The sequence below is a fragment of the Strix uralensis genome, chromosome 7 (genome assembly GCF_047716275.1).
Source record: "Strix uralensis isolate ZFMK-TIS-50842 chromosome 7, bStrUra1, whole genome shotgun sequence".
In the NCBI taxonomy this organism is placed as follows: domain Eukaryota; kingdom Metazoa; phylum Chordata; class Aves; order Strigiformes; family Strigidae; genus Strix; species Strix uralensis.
The window spans coordinates 34,435,330-34,459,291 of record NC_133978.1 but is presented as its reverse complement, the minus strand read 5'-3'; the positions used below and the strand labels follow the sequence as shown (position 1 = coordinate 34,459,291).

Here is a 23,962-nt window from a genome sequence, read left to right as displayed (position 1 = left end):
TGGAAATACAATTATGTATGTAGTAGAGGAAGAAATCGTGTTTTGTACAGCTAGCCATGTTACCACAAGCAAAACAGAGCACTCAGGCTTTTTTTCCTGTGTAAATTAAAAGCATACTGAATTCTTAATTAAAAAAATAAATTGCTTATTAAACAGGCAAGAGATAAAAAAACCTTAAGAGTCTGACACTTAATGAGGTTTTTACAGGCATCACCATGCAAATATTGGAGAATTTTTAGAAGTTGGATGTGGTGTGGATGATGTCAATTTAGCATGGTGACCTTGTTAGTGCAGTCATTTGCTGCAGTACAGAAGTATGCAAATTGTTTAATTTTTTTCCCTTTCAGTCACTAAAATGCCATGTGTTGAGTGCTCAATGAACAAGCCTAGGCTGGGCTTTATATCAATATAACAATAATTTAAGAACTGTCCAAATACAGGATGTACATACAGATGATCTACTATTTACATTGTAAATTTAACCAGTTCAGTTGTGTGTAAATTAAATTAAATTATGGGCTACTGTAAACATATACAAGTCATCTTTTTCATTTAACATAATGGAACAGACATTGTCATTAGTATTATTAGGAGTGTGTGTACTCTGCCGTGTTAAATAACCGGATCATTACATTTCTTTTTAAGAGTAGTGCACACAAAGATAAAATTCAGACTGAACCAAAATTTAGGGCTAAGGTTTTGCAGTATTTAGCGTAGATATTAATTCCACAAGCTAGTCCAATAAAAGCAGCACTGAAGGTGAACCTTTCAGGTATGAGTAACGATAACAGCAGCTGAGGGTTTCCCTTGCCTAGCGCAGCAGAGCCAGGGCAGGCAGTGGCAGCCACGGGCGGGCAGCAGCCCTACAGGAGTGTCTGCGCAGTGATGTGCTCAGTACCGAGGAGTGCAGCCCTCGTTTCACTGACTTGGCTCCCTGAAGTCCTGGCTGCCTCAAGAGAATGGAGAGGGAGGTAGCGAGCACTGCACAGGAGCCGACCATCCATCTTCACTGGGGTACTGGCCACGTGCCATCAACCAGCTTCATTCCCACTGTGTCATTAGGAGGAATTGGGAGGAACAGGAGTTCTTAAGCATTTCAGAGCATTGCATAGACAGGGTCGGTCTGGAGACCTGTTCCCAAACTTTTTTTTCAATGAAATTATGTCCCTCTAAGACCCAACCTTTTGAATATGAGGCTGTTCATGATTTGAGGGATGTTGCAGTTTGAATCAGTAGACTGAAAACATGAAAGTATACACCTTTGCTAAGCCTGTGCCATTAGGCTGGAGAGGAAGAAAACAGAGAAAGAATCACCTTGAAATCTCAATCTAATTTTAATTTGTGATTGTTGGCTTAATCATGATGATATTTCCATGGAGGAGAGATGGTGAGAAACCAGTGAAGGATAAGAGCAAAACTCTGAACAGCTCCCTGAAGGGACATACATCTTGTGTATGTCAAGTGACAGGAGTATCTTGTACTTACCTTGTAATAAAAGAGCTGGATTCTGCCAGAACAGCAGCTCCTTCAGAGCAAGTAGTAAAAGATGGAAGAATGAGCAGTTATTTGTACAGCAATTATAGCTTTCTTTCATAAAATGCAATTGTTTGTCTTCAACACCAAGGTGGATCTGCCTCACTGAAAAATATATGGGACTTTGCATTAAAACTATTCTGGGCTAAAGACGCCTCCAAGGTTGTTTTATGCCCATGAGGTTAGTCAGATTTTACCTGATGTCCCTGACATCAAATAGAAATATATTTGCTTCTGATGAACCTGACAGAGAAATTAATACAGTGACTTGTTAAATATTTCTCATCTTTAAATATTTGCTTTTTCTTATAGCTCAGTTCCTCCTATGACATTTCAATTATTGGCTATTTCAGCTTCTCCTTCAACTTCGGAAGGTCATTTTCTCCATACTCTACAGCAGTCTACTTTATAGGTTTGCCTCAGTATTGTGTTTTTTTTTTTTGTTTTTTTTTTTTTTAATTACAGCTTTCGTTTTTGAGAAAAAAAATGTGATCAGGAATATGTCTCTACTGAGCGACCAACACCTTGACGGGGGGAGGAAATTGCAAGTTCCTATTTTATCTCTTTAGCACTGGTTTGACTAGAACAAGCTGAAACATGATGCTGCTATTCCCCGGGTGGAATTTAAAATTTAGTTTAGCACTGAATAAGGATTAAAAAGTTTTAAACTCTCACAATCTTTTATAAATATTTAAATACTTCTAATGTATTTTCCAGTTGGAATTTCAGTCAAATAGATAACGTCTCACTAAGTAGTATTTTTTTTCCAAGAGTAAGAAGTTTCATTGGGAAATTTCGATGGGTCCATTTTTGAGGTAAAATCAGGGAGGGTGGTGAATTCCCATTTTTAACTCAATATTATCCTGACTTTCATACACCCTTGTTTCGTGTTCTCCTCATCAGAGTATGTTTGCCTTCAGGGGATGGTTGTGCTTAATAGATACATATTAGATGTGATCACCTGAATAATCAGAAGCGAAGTCCTGCAACTCCTACTTAGATGCTCCTTCTCTTTTATCATTCATAAAAGCCAGAGCAACAGAGTCAAGATGTGGCCTAAAGATTATCTGAAGTTTAAAAGAGCACAGTCAACCAATTTCTCAGTAGCATTTCTTATCAGTATAGATTGTGGTATTATAAACTGGTACCATCCAGACTACTCAGTGAAGTTCTCTGAACACATTTAACCAGAGCAGCTGCAGTTTCTGCCGTTTTACCTTTGCCAGGTGCCAGTAGCTGAACTTTGCCATGAATACACTTAGAGCTAATTGCTGCCTAGATTACAGCAGGCAAACCTCATCCCACTTCAGCAAGGGTTCCACTTAGCCCATTTTCCCCCTGCTTTTAGTGATTCCAACACACTTTAATTCTTTTGCACTACTTTTTAATCTGAGGAGAATTTCCTAGAATCCAGGAGAAGATGAGTCATAGATTTAAGTGTAATTTTCTTCAAATTCCTTCTGCCAAAATACCACAATAATTGACCTCTTACAGATTTCTGTCCTCCAAAGCATTGAACACCCCCTGCCCAGTGCCTTCAGTCCTTATGGAACTCCTGTGAGCAGTTTTGGGGATTCAGCTTCCAGTAAATGAGGCCATGTTTGTTTTTAGGCTTCTTCAAGCCACTCATTCTGTGAATTGATGTTATGGATAAACATAAGTAATTAGAGGTGGCGTCGTGGCATTACACTACTCCCCATGTTGGCCAGCTCATGTCAAGCAGTTTTCCAGCATTGGTATCAATGATGCAAAGCTCCTCATGACCCCTTCAGCTGGACATTGCTTTAACAGTAGGAGGTGACATTCAAAGTCCTGCTGTTGTAAGTGCAAACTGTTATGTTTTATTCTTGTCTGAAATACAGCCCCCACTCCACCCTTTTCTGAGTTTATTTGCTCGACCTGCTTGGAAGCACCAAAGAGCTGAAAATGGTTGACTGATGCCACCCAGTTCTTTGTATCAGTCTCAGTAACCTAAATCCAACTCAGGTCAGTAATCTCAGTCCATATTTACTGGCTATTTGCATAAAAGGAGTACCACAGTGGGCACTAACAGGCAGCAGCATTCTTCTGCCTGGCCACAGATGCCCTGATAACACGAGGTGTGCTGGCACTAGCGGGTCTCTATTGTACCCAGCCGTTGTGTCTACTTCATCACCCAGGCCTGTCTAGCCAGTGCAAAGTTCACTTAGACCACACTAATAAACCTTTTCAGATCTGTAAGCTGACAAGTAGGTCATGCCAGGCTTGCTAGCTCCAACTCCTTAGCTGTTCTGCACAGCATAGTTTTATTTTGTCCACTGTGCTTGTCTTTAGGTGGAAGCTTAAAAGGTACAAAAGCTAAACCCCATAGATTTACTGAACCATGGGGAGATGTAAACTCCTTCAAGCATAAAAGCCAACAAATCTGCTGAAACTGTGGAGTAATTTTCAAAATAAAATTAAAACATCATGGTACTCTCCTGATAATGTTTATGGAATAGGATATATATGACAGAAAGAAGCTTTTGTCAAAAACAGGAGAAAGACTGAAGATGCAAAAATTACTGTTTAGGGAGCAAACATTTATTTTAGCAGGAGACACTGCAGAGAGCACACTGCTGAGAAATAGAAATGTATGTCCTGCTAGGTAGTAGACAAAGAAATCATACTTTTTTTTTCCTTTGACTTTCTGAATTGGCCCATGGAAACTCTTCCCCCTTTGAGAGGTGAAGCAATTCTCTCAGGAGTATGCTAACTAAAACGCAGCTGATGGGAGCACAGTGTTTCCTTCCCACACCTCCAGACCCGATTATTAGTAATGACATCCTCTGCATGCTTTGAGGTGGGACAAAAACTACCCCTTAAGTGAAAGTGAATTCAGGAAGAGTGTTTGTAAGAACGGTTAGAGGTGGAACAAAGTCCCACAGTGGATTGCATCTGACAGTTGGGAGTGCTCAACCGGACTGAGTTGAGTCACACACTGCTTGTGAAGAAGAGTAAGTGGAGGTGAAAACTGAAAGCAAAAATATGGTCTTGAATTTTATATTGCCTCCTCTCTGGGAGGGTCACAGTAGAAGTGAGGTATACAAAACCACAAATCCAAAAGGCAGGCAGTGGAAGAAATTACTTCAAAGCACTGCAACACAAGGGAAACTTAACTGGTGGCAATTATGAATCTCTGTGCTCTCTCCTCCTTCAAAATTATTGTAGCTGAGTTTGTTTAATGGGGTTTGTATGATGTTTTGTGTATCATTACTTAGTCCTGAAATGATTAGCTGTGATTAGTACCACTCATGCTGGGAAGGTGTATGTGTCTTTGACCTGAGGGTATGTCAAAGTTTGCACTTTTTGTGTAAAGTGCAAGCTGACAAGAGCTGCAGCAAAGAGGAAATAGCAGGGGAAGGCTCAGGTAAAAGTAATTAAAGGGATAAAAGTAAATAAAGGGATTAATTGAGGATAGACAGAAAGGATGCAGGTAAAGGTAACAGGTAGCACTGGGACCCAGGAAGACTGGCATTCACTGTGAACTGAGGATATCCAGTATTAGTATTTTCTTGGGTTTTTTCCTTCCTTTTTTTTTTTTTTTTCCCTTATCTTTTCCCAAAACTATCTGTCTAGAACATGCTTCTATTTTCTGGACAAAATTCTTATACAAACAGTTACCTTCTCGTGTAAATTCTATGTTGTCTTATGGATTTCTGTACATCTCACTGCAGGTTATTATGTGTCAGGTCTTCAGTCATAATGGCTGGTAATTTGTTGTAAAAAAAATAAAAACACTGTTTACTTGTTCCTGTTGACTTAGACATTACTCTGAGGACATTACACTTTGGACCGTCCGCACTTTGGAAGTCAATTCATGATGTTTGGCATTTTCTGTTAGCATAATCCTCCTGCATTAGTATTGTACATATCCAGAAAACAATCCCTCTCAATAAACATTATTTTCTTTTTTTTTTTTTTTTTATTAAAAAGCATGTTTTTGTGAGAAAAATTTCCTAGTTGTTCTGTTTTGATTTATACCAAGAAAAGGAAGCTTGACTGGCAAAAAGAGAAAAAAAAAAACGAGGAAAACAAGGCTATTGAAGGTTGATCTCATTGTTCCCTGTTGTTTTACAGTCCACTCTGATCTAAGAAAATAAGAAATAAAGCTTTTCCCTTTAAATATCCGTGCATTTGCTTGCTCCCTAGTCTTTTTGTGTTAGTGAATGTGGCCTGCAAAATTACAATGAGCAGGGAATATCAGATGGAAATGATGGTAAGATGGGCACAAGAGTAGCCAGCTGGCCCTATTCATACTTGTTCACTCTCTGGCACACAAACGCGCCTCCACACCCATCCCACCCCTTCATCCTGCCAGGCCAGAAAGAGAGGGCTTGCTCCTCTTTTCACACAATGGGAGCAAAAGAGCTGCAAAGGCTTTGAAGACAAAAGGGTCTGCGGGGGGGGGGGATATTTTCGGAAATGCAGAGTGTGCTGGAAGGGGTGGATAAACAAGCCTTCACGATGAGCTTGCTTGTGTTGATGACTAGAAACCAGGAAAATTATTTCAGCGTTTACTCGTATTCAAACCGAGACTTAACAAATGAATCTATTATGGGCAAAGAGCAATCACACCCGCCTGCAAAAAACTGCTGCACAGCAAAGGGCAGGCCAGAGCCTCTCACTATTTTAAGGCAAAGCAGTTTCAATTGCTGTTGCCTCAGATAGGAAAGCAAGGTTTGGGGGCAGGATGCAAGAAGGAAAGATGAGAGTGGTAGAAGTGAGCATTAATCCAAAATAAAAGGGCTGCTCTGTCGGGGCTGAAAAATATTTTCTCAACTAATGCAGCAGCAGGTCACAGTCCTACATGTTCACCATCATGTTTTGGCAGCTCCAGAAGGGCCCTGCTAGAGTCGCATGGGGTGATGCAGGCAGGAGGAGATGTTTAGCTGTCCTGGCATCATTTCCTGCTCCTGTGTTTCTGGAGGTGGGAGGGAAAGACAGCAGTCTGTATGGGAGTGTCCAACAGCTTACCTTGGGTTCCTGGCCCACCTATTGCGGCTGCTTGGATTTAGGAGTCACTCTGCTGCTATTAGGGTCCCATGCAGAAAGTGCTGCAGGTACTTCAGCTCTTGCAGTGCCAACTCACAAGTGTTTAACCATTTCAAAGATACGGAGTTGGGGAATGTGAAGCACAAAAGCAATCAAAATTGACAGTACAAGTTAGCATTAGGCTCTCCTTCTACCTGCTTTCCCTCTTTCTCTACACTGCCACAGCACCAGCATGGTGAAAGAGGAGTGTAGGGAGGGAGGGACAGCAGTGAAGCCTCCATACAAGAGGTACAGCTCCATGACATACTCGCTGCGCAGCAGGCTCTCCGAGGACAGATGAAACCAAGCTGTGTTCAACACCACTAAGCAGCCAGCTACGCATGGCCAGATGGGTTCTTTTGTGTGTGTCGTCTCTAGGTTGGATTTTTAGGTTTTGTTGATTTTTATTTTTTTTTTTTTTTTTTACTTTTAATTGTTACTATTCACACGTATGCTCCCTTTGACAATTTCCCTCTGGGTTGAGAGGTATTGGCAACAGGGCTACTTCTGCTGGACAAAGGCAAACTGGGTAAGTTAGTAACAGAGGTCTGCCTAGAAGGTGCACAAACATAAGACATTGTGCCACATTGCCCTTCTTCCACATATATATGTTATGCCATTAATAAAGAAGCATCAATCTCTTGTCGTGACAGTGAGGACCAGTGTCCTCATGAAGAAATTTCAGTCTCCCACCACTGTCCTGGATGCTAGGTCTTAAACAATGCCCACCACACTGGGCAATTTGTCTGACTTCCAGTAGGAATGTTAGTAAGGTCTAGTTATGCCCAGAAAAGTAGGGTTATCTTCTCTTAATGACATTTATAGAATTATTTCAGTTAAATGGGTTGAGTTATGCAGAGACATTTTAAATGACACCCTGGTAATCATATTAAGAAAGCGGTTTGGCATCTTCAAGGCAGGCATATGATAGACATGTTAGAGGGGGGATATTGGCCAGCTTCCCATTAGGACTTTTCTTAGAGGTGCTGTTCCAGTGTGCCATTAAACCAGTAGAGGGTCTCAGCTGTCTAGGACATGGATTTTGAAAGGTGGTCTTAACCATTTTCCAAGCATGCTCCTACAGCTCTCCAAACCACTCTGCCCAAGCAATCAGCCAGCCCCGACACTTGCACAGCTCCTGTGTGTTGGCAAAAAAAACTGTCTGTGTTATTGTCTGCTTCATCCTGAATTCTGTTTTACATTCAGAGACAGGAGTATGATTTCCTGAAACAATTTTTTGGTAACAATAAACTCAATTGTTTTGGTGATACGCATGTCTTTTTTTGGCCCCGAATACAAATTACACCCCCTAATTCTGCATCGCCAAATTTTTTTATCTGTATTAATTACAGAAAACTGCAGAGCAACAGCCAGGAACAAGCCAAAATAGGCACTTGGAAATGTTGCTCCATAGTAATTGTGCAGAAGGGTTTTTTTTGTTTGTTTGTTTGTTTTTTTCCAAAGAGGATGCTAGAAAATATGTTGCTTTGAGGTAGAAAGCATAATTCACAGAGTCTTTAATAAAAACACATTTATGTTTTGTAGCATTATAAAATTGACTGGTAGTCAATTGCTTTGGAAGGACCCAGCATTGAAGCCTCTGAATTGCTATTGTATATATTTTTTTAAAAAAGAACAACATTCCACCAACATTCTCAGTGAGGTTAGCTAAACAGATGGTATTTATCTCTGGGTTTGCAAGTGTGCCACATCGCTCTTGCCTTCGAAAGAGACATTAATGCAAAAAAATCTTAAAGAGAGGCAGTTGTGAAAGTCTCACAAAGTACACACACAGATATACAAGCATAAAAACAAAAATTAAAAAATAAATCTACATTCACCAATCCACTGCTGGCTTCATTCTGGAGTGGAGAGGCCTCAAAGGTAGTATTAACCTGGCTGAGCAGTGATATTTGCCTGTTTGTCAGAGGTCAGAATCTGGTGGCTATAAACACAGTTCAGCTTTTATTTGTCTCTAAAACAATATTTGTCAATACTGCAGTGCTGTTTTGAGCAGATCAATGGCTGCACATAAGTCACTGCCTGAGGGCTTTATTATTAATACAAATATAGGTAGGCTAAATATTGAGTGACATTATTAGAAAGGGATTGTCCTTCCCTCTGTGACTTTGACTGATGTCAAACGAATTTAAAGCTCACTAACACATGGCCACGATGCTGCTCGTACTTGCAAGAAACTGTCTCTCCCTATCTGCCCATCATGGAGTTGTGGAATAATCTAAATAAGATTATTCAAATTGAGTTTTGGAGTGCTAATAACCTGAGTTAGCATATAGACAGAAGTTTTCCTTCTCGGGTAAAAAACTGTCATCTCCATTCCACCCCTTCAGTGGGATGGGATTAGACCAATTTGTGAGTGGCTCCAGTACCTTTGTCCTCCTTAAATGTAGCACATGGGGCTGTGGCATAATTAAGAACTAGCATGTCCTGGTGACTCTGGTTTAAAGTAATGTCTCATTTCAGAAAAAGAAAGAAGCACATGTAAATAAAATAAATACTTACTGCTGAAGCAGACTTCTCCACTTACAACCTGGTACCTGTGTTACCTCAGACATCACAACCCTTGCACATTGGGGTCTACGCAGATGTTATAGTGCCACATTAATCTGACCCAAGGCTGTCACAAGACCTCTTAGTGCAGTCCAGTGCCTGCTGCACCTCAAATGCCACCACTTGCTACAGCCCCAGTGGGCATCAGAAGCAGCCAGATGCAAAGCTGAGGAAGCTGCTTTCCAGGCACACGGCTGGCTGTAGAAACAGTCGTCCTGTCAGGTCCGGTGGTGTCCAAGTATCTGATATGTGATTAGGCAACTGACTGGTTAGCTGTACTGTGTTATTCCCTTACTAATATTTAACCCGAGCTCATAAAAGAAATCCTGTTGACCAAAAAAGAGAGAAATCCTTGGTTGCTAGCACATTAAGTATTGCTGTGAGATTTCCTCCTGAAGTTAGCATATATATGCATGTTTAGATAACTTTTTTTAACCAATTTTTATAATAAATGAGACAATCTTGTGCAATGTAGCAGTAGATTTTTAAAAATGCCACTCAGTATATAAAAGGAATACTTTTCTGCTGAAGAACACAAAATTTGTGTAGTTGGGGGGGGGGGGTCTCTTATGATTACAGACTATCTACACTTGACAATAACTTAACTTTCAACACCCAGTGACATTAATTTCACTTGACTTCCTGTCTTAAGGTCAAAAGCATTAATCAGCACTTCTATCATTAGCTCAGTTTCCTTTTCTATTAAGCGATTATGATCACTTACTATTAATGAGTCGTGAAGTTTTAATAAATTTTTGCTAGTGTGAAATTGCTAAACAGTAATTATGGCATATACTGTATGGATGGTTTGTTCCACAATGTACATTTTGCTTAATGTTGGTTAGAAACATCTACAAAAAACAACAGAAAATAATTAACTAGTTACAGCTGAGGATGTGGAATGGCCTTTTTCACCACATTTATAGTCAATAAAAAGACAAAGCAGGTCATTTTTTTTGTCATTGCTGGAATTATTGTATTTCTGGACCTTGTGACTTTTGCAGTTCTTTATATGAAATGGCACTGCCAAGGCTGCTTACTAAACAGGAGATGAAAGAAAATATCACATCTTTTAAGAGCGATTGTTTTAACTTGTGTTATATTTCTACTGTTCTAGCATTGAAGCAATGAGGTTAAAAAACAAAAGCCAGACCCTCTCCGTTAATACAAAAGAGAAATAACACAGCAAGACCCATTGCCAAAAAGTAATGTCTGAATACTGGCTTGGCTTTCCCATAGCTTGCCATTACTCACAGACACATCTAAACAACCAATGCCAGATGCTCATTTGGAGCTTGGCTGAGGTTTTTATTGGTTAACTGACTTTTTTAAACACTCATGAACCAGGAGCTGGACTAACAGTGGCCGATGAACTGGAAGGTAACTCTGAACACAGAACATATCAAGAGGGTATATTAAAGAAAACAAAGGAGGTTGCAGTGATAACAGTTTCTCTACTAACTGCCCCATGTTCCCAATTTTCTGGTTTACTGACATCAGTGAAATTTGCTGAGAAGACTGTATCTGCTAGAGCCACTGCAGATGTACTCCCTTTTGTACTGAAGCCAAATTTTCTAAACCACCCAAATGGAGGAATAGAGTCAACTGAGGCACACTGGCTTCATTGAGTGCTATTTCTGTGACATTGCACCCCTCTCAGAGCAGTTGGGTCCTTAAAAAATATGAGATTCAATCCTTTTGAGAGTTTGTTGCTGTACTGATAGTAACATGCATGTCTGTTTTGAAAGCCCTGGCTGGGAAACCATCTGGGTCAGTATTGTCCCTTTTCAGTAAATCTCATCAAACTGGTGGTGAAAAGTTGAAGATGGTTCTGAGAAAAGACAAAAGGACAATTCTAATACTCTGTGAAAAGCATGGCTAATAGTAAATCTCATCACAAAACCATTATGTATTATCTATAAGACTGATTGTAAGTACCTGACAAGGAATGGAAATTAGAAAATAGACGGTTTTCCATCCAATAGACAAAGCTTCAACAAGGCTGGCTCGATGTTAAATCTAGACCAGCCCAGAACAGAAAAGTGTCACATTTCTAGCAGAGAAGGTAAGTAAACATAAGAACAAGTAAACAAGATTTGTACTGTGTTCTCCACCATTGAACAAAATCTTTAAAACCAGATGATGTGTTTTTCCCAGAGAAAAGCTGTGTTCAAAGAATATTTCAGGAAAGTCCTACACCTTGCACAGTGCCAGAGGACAGTCTCTTTGTAACGGATAAACCCATTTTGCTAGTATATAGTTCTGTAGTGTTTAGGGTTGCCACTTTGAGATGTCAGAATAGAGTCTTTGCACAGACTTTGAAGATTCTTTGTATTCTAAGATACAAGAACAAGACACTATTCTTCTGTTATTTCAACCATGCAGCAATCGCAGCAGATCTTGACTGAGAGCATATGTGTATGCGTGGGAAGGCTGGCATTTGTGTAGGTCTGCAAAGTGTCTCATATTGGTTGACTCCTGTACTGGAGAAGGATAACACCAGGAGAGAGTAGTCAGAGATATTGCTCCAACAGGTATTCTGTCATACCACTGTAGAACCAAGTGGCATGATTCACAACTGTATTTCAATTCAAATCTAGTGTTAGTCTACCAGAAATTGAACAGGTCCTCACCTTCCATTATAAAAATAGTGAATGCTCTGGACTGGTAGAAAAGAATGTCTTGCATAGCCTAGGATTAAATAAAAGTAGAAATAAACTAATCAGCTTCCTGTGTCTTCAGCAAAAGCTGTGGCATTGTAAATAGCAGTTCTGTCCAAAGTACCGAGTTGCACCATACTGCTGGGACAAGGTTATAACTTTATTGGTAGCTGAGCGACCATCTGTCCTTACAGACATTAGAGTATCATCTCCTTGGAGAGTTATAAAGCAATATTGATCCATACTGGAGGAACTGTATCGCTCACCAGCAGTTACTGGGATCCCTGCCTGTATGACTTGTACTAATATGAGGAAGATTATTAAAACATTAATTCATATCTCTTGTCTTCATCTTCCTGGCCTGATTCTCACAATGTTCATTACTAGGTAATGTGCTGTTATATCATCTAAGTTTTATAACTCTCTGAGGATACTTTGGGTCAAAAATGAGCTTGAGATTCTAGGTCACAAGAGAAATATAATTTTTATCTGAAGAAACAACAAAGTGTGGGGAGAATTATGACCAGCAAAAGTCATCATAGCCAAGTATCTACTGAAAGCAATTTTACTTTAATTGCACCTGAAACTGACAGTTCCTGAATATGTAGAAAGACCAGTAATTGCTTTGTGGGGATTTGCAAGGAGCCACATGTGCTGTACAGGATTACTAGGAAAGCCCAGCCATGCATATGAGGGCACCCGGTTAACTTAAAACACGTGGTAATTCCTATAATCAAATTTGTTGTATAAAAATTAAGCAGTCTCAAGAATGAGGGGATGACTGGATCATTAGCACCTTTCCCTCATTCACTAAGGGTACCAGGACTCCATAATAAGTGTGACTGGTACCATTACAAAACAGTACGTTCCTTGCTCACTAGTTGAGGTGCATGACACAACGTTCATATTTGTGTAGCCATGCTCTGAAAAGGCTCCTTGGATAAGTGGGCAGCCAAAGCAGGTGCAACATGTGGGGCTTGAGTCAACAGCACAATGACTTTTTCAGCACTGTCAAGAGTTGAGCCCTAAGCTTCTCCAAAAACCATCCTCACACCTAGGGACTGCTGAAAGTGCAGGCTCGATCCAGTTTCCAGGTTTGGCAGTGGCTGAACAAGGGTTCAAAACACTAAAACTGGGCTTGGAAACTTAAAGCACTAAGGATGAGGATGAGTCTAGGCACACATGTCTTTTAAAGAAGGAGCACAAACACCTCTCGGAGGCAACAGGCAGATCACAGAACTGCTTTTTATCCATATGTACATGGAGACGATAAACATGACAGGCCTTTAGTGGAAAGTTGTCACTGGCCATATGGTGACATCTGGCTAGGGGGTGAGATTGTTCGACCAAACAGGTGACACTAAGGCAAAGTCAGAGCTTGTTTCAAAGCTCATTCCTCACATTTGACAAGGGTTTGTGTTGCCAACCTCATTGTTTCCTCTCTGTATGCTAGTTTCTGTCTACTCTTTTCATGGCTTTGTACTCAATTACTGGATTGCAGAGTATCTGTAGGTTTAAAATAACAGTGTATATATATGCTGTAAAGTCACATTTTAAAACAGATTTCAAGTTGATAGTATTCCCTGCACTTGCTCAGAGAAAAAGCTCTATATTTTAATCCCCTTCAGTTCTGAAACACTTTCAGTCCATTAGAGCAACATAAATACAAGGCACAAAACAATAACAGGCTACAAATCAATACATTTGCACAGCCAGACCTAAATAAGTATGATCCAATTGCTGACTTGAAAAACTGAGAAGAGTCCAAAGTTTCCAGAGTAAAATGCCGGTGATGAAATAACATTCAATTGCAAGCAAGAAACCCTGACCCTCTTGTCAGGTGGCACACTCAGTACAAGGTATTAGGAAGGAGTTTATCAACAAGGAAGGCCAAACTTCTGACAAAGTAATGGAATGGTTAAAATTTACCCCAGTGTGAAGTGGGCATGGTTCAGCATTATTGTGGACAGTATGCTGATAAAGTGGGTTGTTAAATGGAATGAGACATGTTCAGTTCAAATATTCAACAGTGATTTCTTGTGAAGCAAGCATTAGGCCTAGCAGGAACTTTATAAATAATACACAATAAAATCACAGTCTTCAGTTTGGAAATTGGTACTAAGCATACAGACATAAACATACTCACTATAATCACACATGATTGGTATCGCTGCAAGGGAACCTCAGAAAGCCTATAGGAAGAGACAAACCAGAAAGAATGACAACTTCTATTCATTTTGCCTTGTACATCTCACATGTTTCTGCTCTGCAGCTGGTTTTGTGATAAACAGCAGCGGATGCTTCAAAAGATCATACTTCAAACACATAGGAAAGAAAACCAAGAAAAGAAGAGAGTGTTTTGTTCAATTTCAAGTGATAAGCAATAAAGTTCATTGGATTCAAGCCCCAAGTAGCAATTTTAAGTTCTAGTCATTTTATACCATGATATTCCTCTCTTGCTTAGAGTTATCGATTCTTGATCCTGTCACAAATTAACATCTTATTGCATCAACAATTAGTAATGGGCACAAACATAGGAAGGAATACAGACATGAGTAAAGGGCAAAAGGCAAAGCAGACATGAGAGGAATGGCTCCTCTGTACCGCTGGCAAGCAGGTATAGCCTGCTCTTACGTATGCAGTTCAAACTCATGTTTGTCCCTTCTTCTGCACAATAAAAATATTCTGTTAAAGAGTAGATGTGGCCACGTTTCAGACTAGTCAAAGTCCATAAGCACATATCATAATAATTGGTGGATTTGGATTAAATAATTTGAGTATGAAACATGGATTTTTTTTTTTCTTCTGTCATGTGACCCTCTGTTTCTACAAGAAAAGGAGGACTGAAAGACCTGGGAATTACTCCATCACTTCTGGGGTTCAGAGCCTCAGACAGACCTGAAGCATCAGGTCTCTCCCTAGTGCAGCTGCCTCTACTCAAGTCTCCTTGCTGTGGAAGAAATAAAACAAAAGAGAACAAAACAAAACAAAAAACAAAACAAAAAGGTTCCTCAGGGTGAAAATGCTGGACTGCTCTATGCATATTTATGCATGCACCTTTACATTTGATGGGTTCTGGCCCCACTGTTTCCCCTACAAAATATAAAGTTTCCTCTGGGACACTCCCCTCAAAAGTGACCTTAGTGATTCAGTTATTTTCAGCAAAATAAAGAAAAACCCCCATAGCTTTTCAAACTAGATGGTACTCATTTACAGTATTCATAAGAGCTCATTAGTGCTAAGGCACACACCTTTGTGTGCTTACCCAGATGTCTTGAGAGGCAGGAAAATGCTGTTAAATCCATTATATGGATGAGGACATAAAGGTTGAGTCTAAATAGGGATCAAATTGAAGTTAGGAGCCCGTCTCTCAGAAGGTGATGCACAGTATTTGCTCTCCACACTGCCTAGGCTCAACAATGACTTAATTCAGTCAGCATCTTCATGCTGGACTCCAGAGCTCATTAAGCACTTTTGCATGCTGGGAGGCTCCCTGGATGGAGCAGAAAGGCGCCTGTCTCCCACCTAAAGTGCTATCACACCACAGGGATACACGGAAAAAACACTTCAACTCTGCCCAGCTTCTCAATGGAAAACACTGCTGGAGCGAGGTGCTGTGCTAGTGTTGTCTCCTACTGATAATTTTTATTTCTTAAAGACCTCCACACCCAGAGACCAGGCCCTGCTTGACCTGAAGAAGTTCAAATTCATACTATGCCCATCGGAGGAGTACAAACCACAGGGCTGTATCCAAAGCCAGGCATGGTCATGTTGCATTCCTGTGCTGAAGCTGGTTTGGAAAGCAATGCCTGTTGACCTAGCTGTCATTTCCTTGTAGCTGGTAACCCTCAATGAATTCCTCTTCTGAGGGTTTCAAAATCCACAAAAAACACATAGAATAACCATTGAAATCAGGGAGAATGTATGTACAAGTGTTAATCAGTGTTCTACAAGCTACAGTAAGATTATGACCACTGTCTTTCCGCCTTCTCCAGGGAGAAAGAATTTGGATACATTCAAAGACGACTGATGCCTTTATTCTTAATTTCTTTTATTTCCTTTTGCATGACTACACATAAGAGATGGATTGTATGCAGTGAATTATGTCTCTGAAAGGTTCCCTGAGTGGCTCTATCCTACAGAAGATGCAGTTAAAGCACATTCTAAAATGATAGTCCGGACAAAAAGCATAACTATCATTGGTGCATACTGTAACCACTTTAGGAAAATTATCTGGTAGCATATAACTCATGTTACATGACAGCATTTTGAAAAGGACGAGATAAAAGGTTAACTCATGAAAATCCACTATTAGCAGCCCTTTTTTGACTTCTCAGAGAAGTTTTCAGGCATTCTGGATTCTGACCCAGTGACTGTTAGTGAGTAGGTACTATCTTTTCTTCTAAGCCTTATACACCACAGACTCTTCTTGGGTAGTCTTACCCTCTAAATCTGACCCTATCTATCTTAATAATAATTTGAAAATCTTCCCAAGCCTACATGTCTTTTGTCAAGAGTATGGTTGACGCCATCACAGCTTTAGGAAGTCCCACTGTGTTTATTGATGCAGTTCAACTCAGTGTATAGCAGCAATACTCCAATTATCTTGGAAGGAACTGTACTGGATGCACCACAAGTAACATGTATGGTACCCCAAAATAGTCATAGTGCATGCAAATACTGCATTTTCTTGTACAAATATTCTCTTATTGAACCCAGAGGCTTGAGATGCATCTATGTCTATGGTCTTTCTTCATGGAGAAGTTGTCCTAGTTCTAGTGAACCATTGCAACCACACTGCGACAATCCCCACTGTGAACAAGGAAGAGCACTGTTTTTAGTAGTGGAGCGCATCTTGATTGCAACAAAACAGAAGTGTAACAGCATGCCCAAACCATCCACATCATTCTGCAGAAAACAACATATTACTTTTCTGGGAAGTTCTTAATATTGTGGGAGGCTGCCCTTTTATTCATAAGATCTCAAATTCACTATCCCTCTCTGCAACATAGAAGGTTATTAGAACAATTTCCCTTCTGTTCATTTAATAAAACCACTCATCAGGAATAGTTAATTAAAAATTCATCCTTTGAACTCTCAATTTGGAAAAAGAAAAGAATTCCAAGTAGTTTAGCTCTCTCAGGAAATGAGGCAAGATGAAAGGAGTACAGGCATGATATGGAAATGCATTGATAAAGGACCTGTGGGACAAATGAAGTCATCAGTCCAAAGAGAGAGAATAATCAGTGAGCAAACTCCAGAGTGAAGATGATTTTGGCTCAGGTTTGAGACATCTTAAATGCTTCTAATCTTCAGAGGTTAGGCATTCAAAGCTAGCTGAAAGCCAGATCTTCTTCTAGACACCTCTTATCATTAGTCACTTCTGAGAATCCAGCCTTGTTCTGCTCTCTTCAGCCTGTGCTTTCTCCTGGGCTTTGATTCTATCATTAAGGCTGCGTGTTCCACCTGTGAGAATGCAACTTGGTGTTATGCACCCCACTTGTCAGAAAGCTGACCAATTTCTCCGCACAAGAAAAGCATGCATATAATAATTTTCAAATGGATTCTGGAAGTGACTCTATTCACAATAGTCAAATCAAGCCTAGAAGCCCAGGATTAATGATATGATAACTAGCTGGCAAAAAGTTCTTTCTACCCTTGCTAATGGAAGTAGACAAATAGGCATGAAACACTATATAATTTGTAAGAGATGAAATGCTTTCTTAAACTTTGCAACTAAGAAAGAGAAAAATAATGCAAAGAGAAGCAGAAACAGAAGGTTGTTAATGGCCTTATCTCCACAGTTTCTGTTGGGAAGATTAAATTTAGCAATAGTCTCCTTGTGAAATTACTTCCTTCCCCTGCCAGTAATTTTCATAGCATATATCCTCAGGTATGGTTTTTTTCTGATTTAAAAAAGATTGCTGACATTGGCCAATCTGTTGATCAATAGTGTATCCTCAGTAGCTCCTGGTTGTTACCCTCTTGTCCTGCATGGAAGAGGAGGTTTCATCATTCAGCCTCCATTCTGATTCAAAGCAGCCCCAAATCTCAACCAATTTGCCTATGGATACCGAACAAACGGATCTAAAAAGATGTGACCTTCATCTATCAAAACAGCTACCATCTGGAGACCATAAATGTTGTGATCCTATCTAACATAAGCTTCATCACAAGCATGCAAATTGAAGTCAATTTTGGTAACTTGGGCATAATGAGGTTCAACAATGTTTTAGTAAAATCACTGTTAAAATTATAGGTTACAGGCCAGAAAGTGAGCCACCATCCCCATTCATCCTTTAGAAACAAATATAAGGACAAATAAAAATTAATCTTATTATCTAATTATCTTATGTAATTATTCCTACTTGACTTCCCTGTTTATGATTTCTCAGGATCTATGCTCAGTGGCCCCCATTCTTTGTCACAGTATGTCACATGTGTCCAGATGTTTTATGTTTCCTAGCAGTGCCTCTAACTCCTAGATACCATGAGATGAAGATTTGAATTAGCACAGCTATTGTACGCCATGAATAGCGTTAGGCATTTGTTAGGCACCCAGCTTCTTAGGACAGCACATACACTCATTCCCGTGCAGCTAACAGGATGACATCAGGCTGCATGCAGTGAGCCTTGGGTCATTGCACTGCATCCTGGCGCAGCAGCAAGCCCAGCCTCGGAAGCCCCTGCTCCCCAGCTGCTTGTTCTGCACGTGCCCTCCTGACCCCCGTGTCTGATATGCCTCACTTGTGCCATCATCATTGTTTGTGGAGCTGAGCCGTAACCTGGATTCCTGAAATGAACAGCCTGAAAATAACTGTTAATAATAAACTGTTGTATCAACACAACTGAGGGATGATGAACTGCAAGAAGGTAGGTGGGAATTGGCTTGGGGGCAAATGCATCTTTGGCCAGCTTTGCTGCTGAAACCCGTATCTCCCTGATTGCTCCTCTCAGTTACAGCAGGGGTGTTAGTGAAGTAGCATTGATGGGATATTAAGATATTAAGAAGCTGGTTCATGGGGACATTTAAACCTTTTATTGCTGTTACTGCTGTGAATTTAAATAGCATACCGCTTTCTGCTACACTTTCTTATAGTACCTTTGAGGACAACAGGGAATTCAATGCCAGATCAGCCTGTGATCTCTGTAGTCCAGTGCCTTGTTGTAAACACTGGCCAGCAAGACATTTCTAAAGAAAGTCCTTACAGCTCAAAGCTGCAGTTAGGAATGAACCTGTCGCCTGGGACATTTCTTACTGGCTTCAGTGGTCTGAAGGTGGTTTAAGATTATCATGAACACCCTGCTCTTTACAGAAGGGCTCGTACCTAGTTTATCATTTTAAAACCATGGTAGTAACTGATACAAAGAATACAAATAATCAAAAAATCAGTAACACTGAAGTGAGATAAACTGTGCTGTTTCTTCTAGTTTCGGCTTTTGAAGCACATGTACAGTCTTCCATATTTACATTCCCATCATTATCCTTTGAGAGCCATGGCTGTGGATACGTTTGCAACCACACCTAAACCCAAGGCTTAAAGAGCTGACAGTCCAAATAGACTAGAAAAAGGAGAAGAAATACGCTTATCCTTATTTTACAGATAGAGATCTAAGACAGAGAGAAATGAGGGACCTACCTCAGGTCATACAAAGAGTCAATAGCAGGAGTTGAACAAGATTGTCTGAATCATGCCCAGGGCACTAATATCTTGACCTTTATACCAAAGCATTTATACTTCCATAGGAAAGAGTTGTATAGATGGCTAAGGGAAAGCAGTGTACAGACAATTAATTATGTTTTACCTGCCCTTTTTTTCCTTGTCCCCAGTTACCTCCTGGTCCCACAGCCTGAATCATGAATTCCTGAAGAATTTTCTTCATTCAGGGAATCTATACATAGAAGATAAATAGAAGCTGGAGGAAAAATGCTGAGATGACAGAGTAGGTGGAGGAGGTTCTCTATGCTACCAATGTATTTCAATATACTTCTCATCTGAGCTCTGTGCAGCTACTCTGAAGAAAGAGAGAAAAAACTGTATACTTGGCTTTTTCCTCTAGATAACAACTGCAGATGGTAGATGCTGAAAAGAGAGTATCCCAGCTCTTTAAAGAATGACTGATAAAGAAGAGTATTGTCAAAACTAACAGGAGAAGAAAACCCCTCTGCTTTTTGTCTTGCCCTGAGAAATTCCAGACATTCCCCAGTAGGTGCAAAAGACCACAGGAGACATTGGCAGTGGTAACCATGATGGTTGAGGGGGCCAGTGAGGATTTTTTAAAGCACTGTTGGGATTTAGAAGCATAAGTCCCACTGACATGTATTACATTCCTCAGTTTTTCTTGAAATGCCACACTGCAATTAGCACCTGGAACGGCAGATTTTGTACATTATCCTTCATAACTGCAGGTGATGTTGGATTAGATTTAATTTTTTTATTACACTAGGAGATTTTTCACTTGTTCTGGGAATGAAGTTCTGCTCTCTCAGCTCTTCTGAGTCCAGGTTTCTAAGGGCTCTCAGGCATGGGGTGTCTGTGACTTGAACTGTACACTCACCAGAAACTCCCATTTCCAGCCTTCCTCCATATTCTCTCTCCCTGGTGATACAACCTCTCCAGCATCTCCTGAAAAGACACTGAACTGAATAATAACCTATTTAGCCCTCAGTGCCAGGTACACTGAATTGTGTTGGACGCTGCTCTTTGATTTACAACTTTGTGTAAAGAAATTCAGCACTAGTTTTAGTCTGCACAATCTCTTTGTGCTCTACTATGCTCTCACTTGCGTGGATGGAAACCAGGACATATACAAAGGCAATCACAAGTGCCACTGGCTTGAATAGCTTGTTAAAAAGTTTAAATGTGGCACAAAGGCACATGTGCACGTGCAAACTGTACTATCTGCTTCTTATATAAAGCCCATCTGGGAAAAGAGAAACTGACCGTAACAGAGGAGTGGCCGCTTAGTCAGTGTCTTGCCCTTCACATGGGGAACCTCAGCTCTTTCCTGCCAGCAGTCGTCTGTACGCTGGAGAAAGCTTTGTACAGCTACAATTCAGACACTGATCCTGCTAATCCCACTAATCCCATGCCCTGATGTGCTCCATTAGCCTGTGAAAGGCAGACTTGGACTTTCACAACTAGTGGCACTGTATGCTTCAGAGAGGTGGCTCATGCATTTCCCCAGACCCAGCCAAAGTTGGAACAGCAAAAGCTGCAACCAAAGGAGCTACACAGCAATTGTGCCAACCCATGAAACGGGCTCCCTGGAGGCCAGTCTTGTTTGTATCTGCACACCAAAAGTCACCATCAGTCTCTATGGCAGCTACAGGTTTACATTGGAGGAACTTATGATTTCATGACACTGTTAAGAGCAGAGTGAGCCAGCACTGCCCCTGGACTGTCTGCTGATGCAAGATCTGGCCTTCACTTCAGACCCACCAGTTTCAGCAACAGTTTTTACACAGAGATACATAGCCAACGTGGACCAGGTACACCGACTACAGTAGTGGAGTGAGAAAAACATTTTCATTTCTCTTTTGACCCTCAATTGGCACTGCTAAGCACAAGTATGTATTACCTTATCCCATAAATGGTGCGAGCTTTCAATTAAAGATGGCAAAGTTTGTGTGGGAACAGTAAGTGAAAGAATCATTTAATCCTAAGGAAACTTGTAGGTAGCTAAAAGAAGCGGAAAGATACTGTGTGTGGATGCGTGTGTGTATGTCTGAGAAAAGGCACACTCTTCGTACTGATAAACTTTAAAATATGATTTACTCTGTGCAGGCAGCAGTCTCAGACATCAAAGCCTCAGACTCCGTGCAGTGTCAAAAAACCATGAAGCTTTAAGACTCGACCAAGCAGCAACACCAAGCTGAGGCAGAAGATTTTACTCTTGAGACCGCTGACTGAACGGATTAGATTAAAAAAACACCCACAACTCTCTAAAACTGCTGGTGGAAAAATAAATAACTAAATGTATGTTTGCCCAAGTACGTTTTTATTTATCCTGCTGCACTCTACACATCAGTATTTAAACTCACTGCATTTTAAATGGAGGCTAAAAACAGCTGTATATGCACTAGACAATGAACTAATGATAACAAATGCATCCAGCAGAGGAGACAAAGTTTTGTTTTTAATCACAGAAATGAAACAAAGACCAAGGTAACAGTGTATTAGGCATTTTCTCTCATACTGCAGAGTTATTGTACCAGATGTGTGATCAGGAATGGATGCAGCACTGGGCAGGGAGGGACTAGACTAGTATTTTAGTACAGACTAGTATTTTAGACTAGATATTAGGAAGTATTTCTTTCCAGAAGGGGTTGTTGGGCATTGGAATGGGCTGCCCAGGGAGGTGGTGGATTCCCCATCCCCAGAGCTGTTCAAGAAACGGGTTGACCCAGTGCTGAGGGATATGGTGTAGCTGGGAACTGTCAGTGCTAGGTTAACGGTGGGACTAGATGATCTTCAAGGTCCTTTCCAACCTAGATGATTCTGTGAAAATTCTGGAAGGTGTTCTGCTGTGAGTGCTATGGTAGATCCTGGTAAGTTAAGGACAACAGATTGCTTAGGCCCTCTTGTCCATATACTACTGCTGTGCCTAAAACTACTGCGGTGCCAAAAGACAGGACCTCCTTGTGCCAAGCTCTGTATGTGGTTGGAAAAAGCTAATTCAGCAAGGAACATACAGATCTAAAGAGGCAATATACATAAACAGGGGTAAAGAAACCTGGAAGTGTTATCATTTTTATATATCAATAAAAAAACATGGCAGAGCTCCTAAAAATTTATTTAAGGCCTTTCCCTTAACTTCAGTGGGACTTACATACCTCAGTGGCTCACAGGAACTGTGCCAGATACCCACCCAAGCCTTTCACACGGTCTGTGAAAGATGGGAAATGACTACAGAGCCCTCTTGTAGCCATTACAGTCATATGTTCTCCTCCTTAGAGCTGTATGGTTTCATCCTTAGATTTTTCACTAAGTGACAAAACACTTCAAGAAGACTCGACTGAAGAACCTCAGTTCAATGTTTTGAGCTTGCGATGCCCTCTACTCCTAATATTCCTCTTGATAAGGGAATGAAGTCAGTTTTTTTCTGGATTCCATACACTTGTATGAGAAGGTGACTGAACTGCTAATGGGGGACACTGCCTCACATTTAGCAGCATACTCAGATTTACAAATAGCTTGCACCAGCTGGTGGGCTGCAGCTGAAATGATAGTTGGCATTAATGCTGCTTGCATAGCTTATCTACAGGTCTACTTTGAGAGGGTTTCATTATTTGGACTAGAATAGGGCTTCTAGTATTCTCAGAAAAGGATTTCCTCTTTTCCATCAAGATTTTACAGACTGATTTCATGTTCAGGGACACTGGTTACTCTTGCCCTCAGTTTCTTTCCCCTCTCCATGTGCTCAGATAGCAGCCTCTCTCTGTGTACCTTCATAGCAAATTTGCACACTCCAGAGCCTCTCACCTGCAACCTGCCTAGGGCAAATTGGCAAAAAAGAAAAAGACAAAAACCAACAACAAGAACAAAAATTGATTTCCTACAATACAAAAGAAAACTGAATCTCTTCCTGTTGGTATGTAAGCTGTGCTGCTGACAAAGAACAAGATGGAAGGGAAAACAAAGAGAAAGATAAACGATTGAATGAAGATCCCAGGTAGGAGGCTGGCAGCCTGAAAAACTCCATCTCTTCTGCCACTTATTAACACTGAGAGCATTTAAGAGGCACTGCATTGTTATTTCTGTAGCAGGGCAGCAAACCAAGCTTAGTGACATGGAACAAGTTGTCAATAGGCCTACAGATCTGCAGGAGGACTTTAATTGGGTAAGGACATATGTCAGGAGGGGGTGGAGGCTGAGTTCTTTTTATTAGCAAAAGATGTTACTAGGCATGGTAGCTTTTGAGAAGGAAAAACTTCTATTCCTTTGTCTCTTTTATCATAAAAATCTACTAAACCACAAACCATTCAGCTTTGCAATGAAAGAGTGCCTTTTGTGTCATTTATATTACCCTACTGTGCTCTTATTATTAACAGTTTTATGCTTAAGAACAGCACTTGGAAAAACATGCTCTTAAGAGCTTGAAAACACTCCCTGCAAAGCTTTCTTCCTTTGCTTCTACCCCAG

At 40.5% G+C, this 23,962-nt stretch overlaps 1 protein-coding gene across 1 annotated transcript in view; it reads right to left on the bottom strand.

Moving 5' to 3' along the window:
* Window positions 1–1,173: 1,173 nt before the first annotated feature.
* The window catches only part of ATRNL1 (attractin like 1), a 576,314-nt gene continuing 553,525 nt past the window's right edge, over window positions 1,174–23,962 (bottom strand). Inside the window, exons 29-30 of the mRNA XM_074875364.1 lie at window positions 13,963–14,008; window positions 1,174–1,283 (exon numbers count right to left, since the gene is read on the bottom strand). Coding sequence (XP_074731465.1) covers window positions 13,968–14,008 — 41 coding nt within the window. The 3' untranslated portion in view covers window positions 1,174–1,283; window positions 13,963–13,967. The remainder of the gene's footprint in view (window positions 1,284–13,962; window positions 14,009–23,962) is intronic.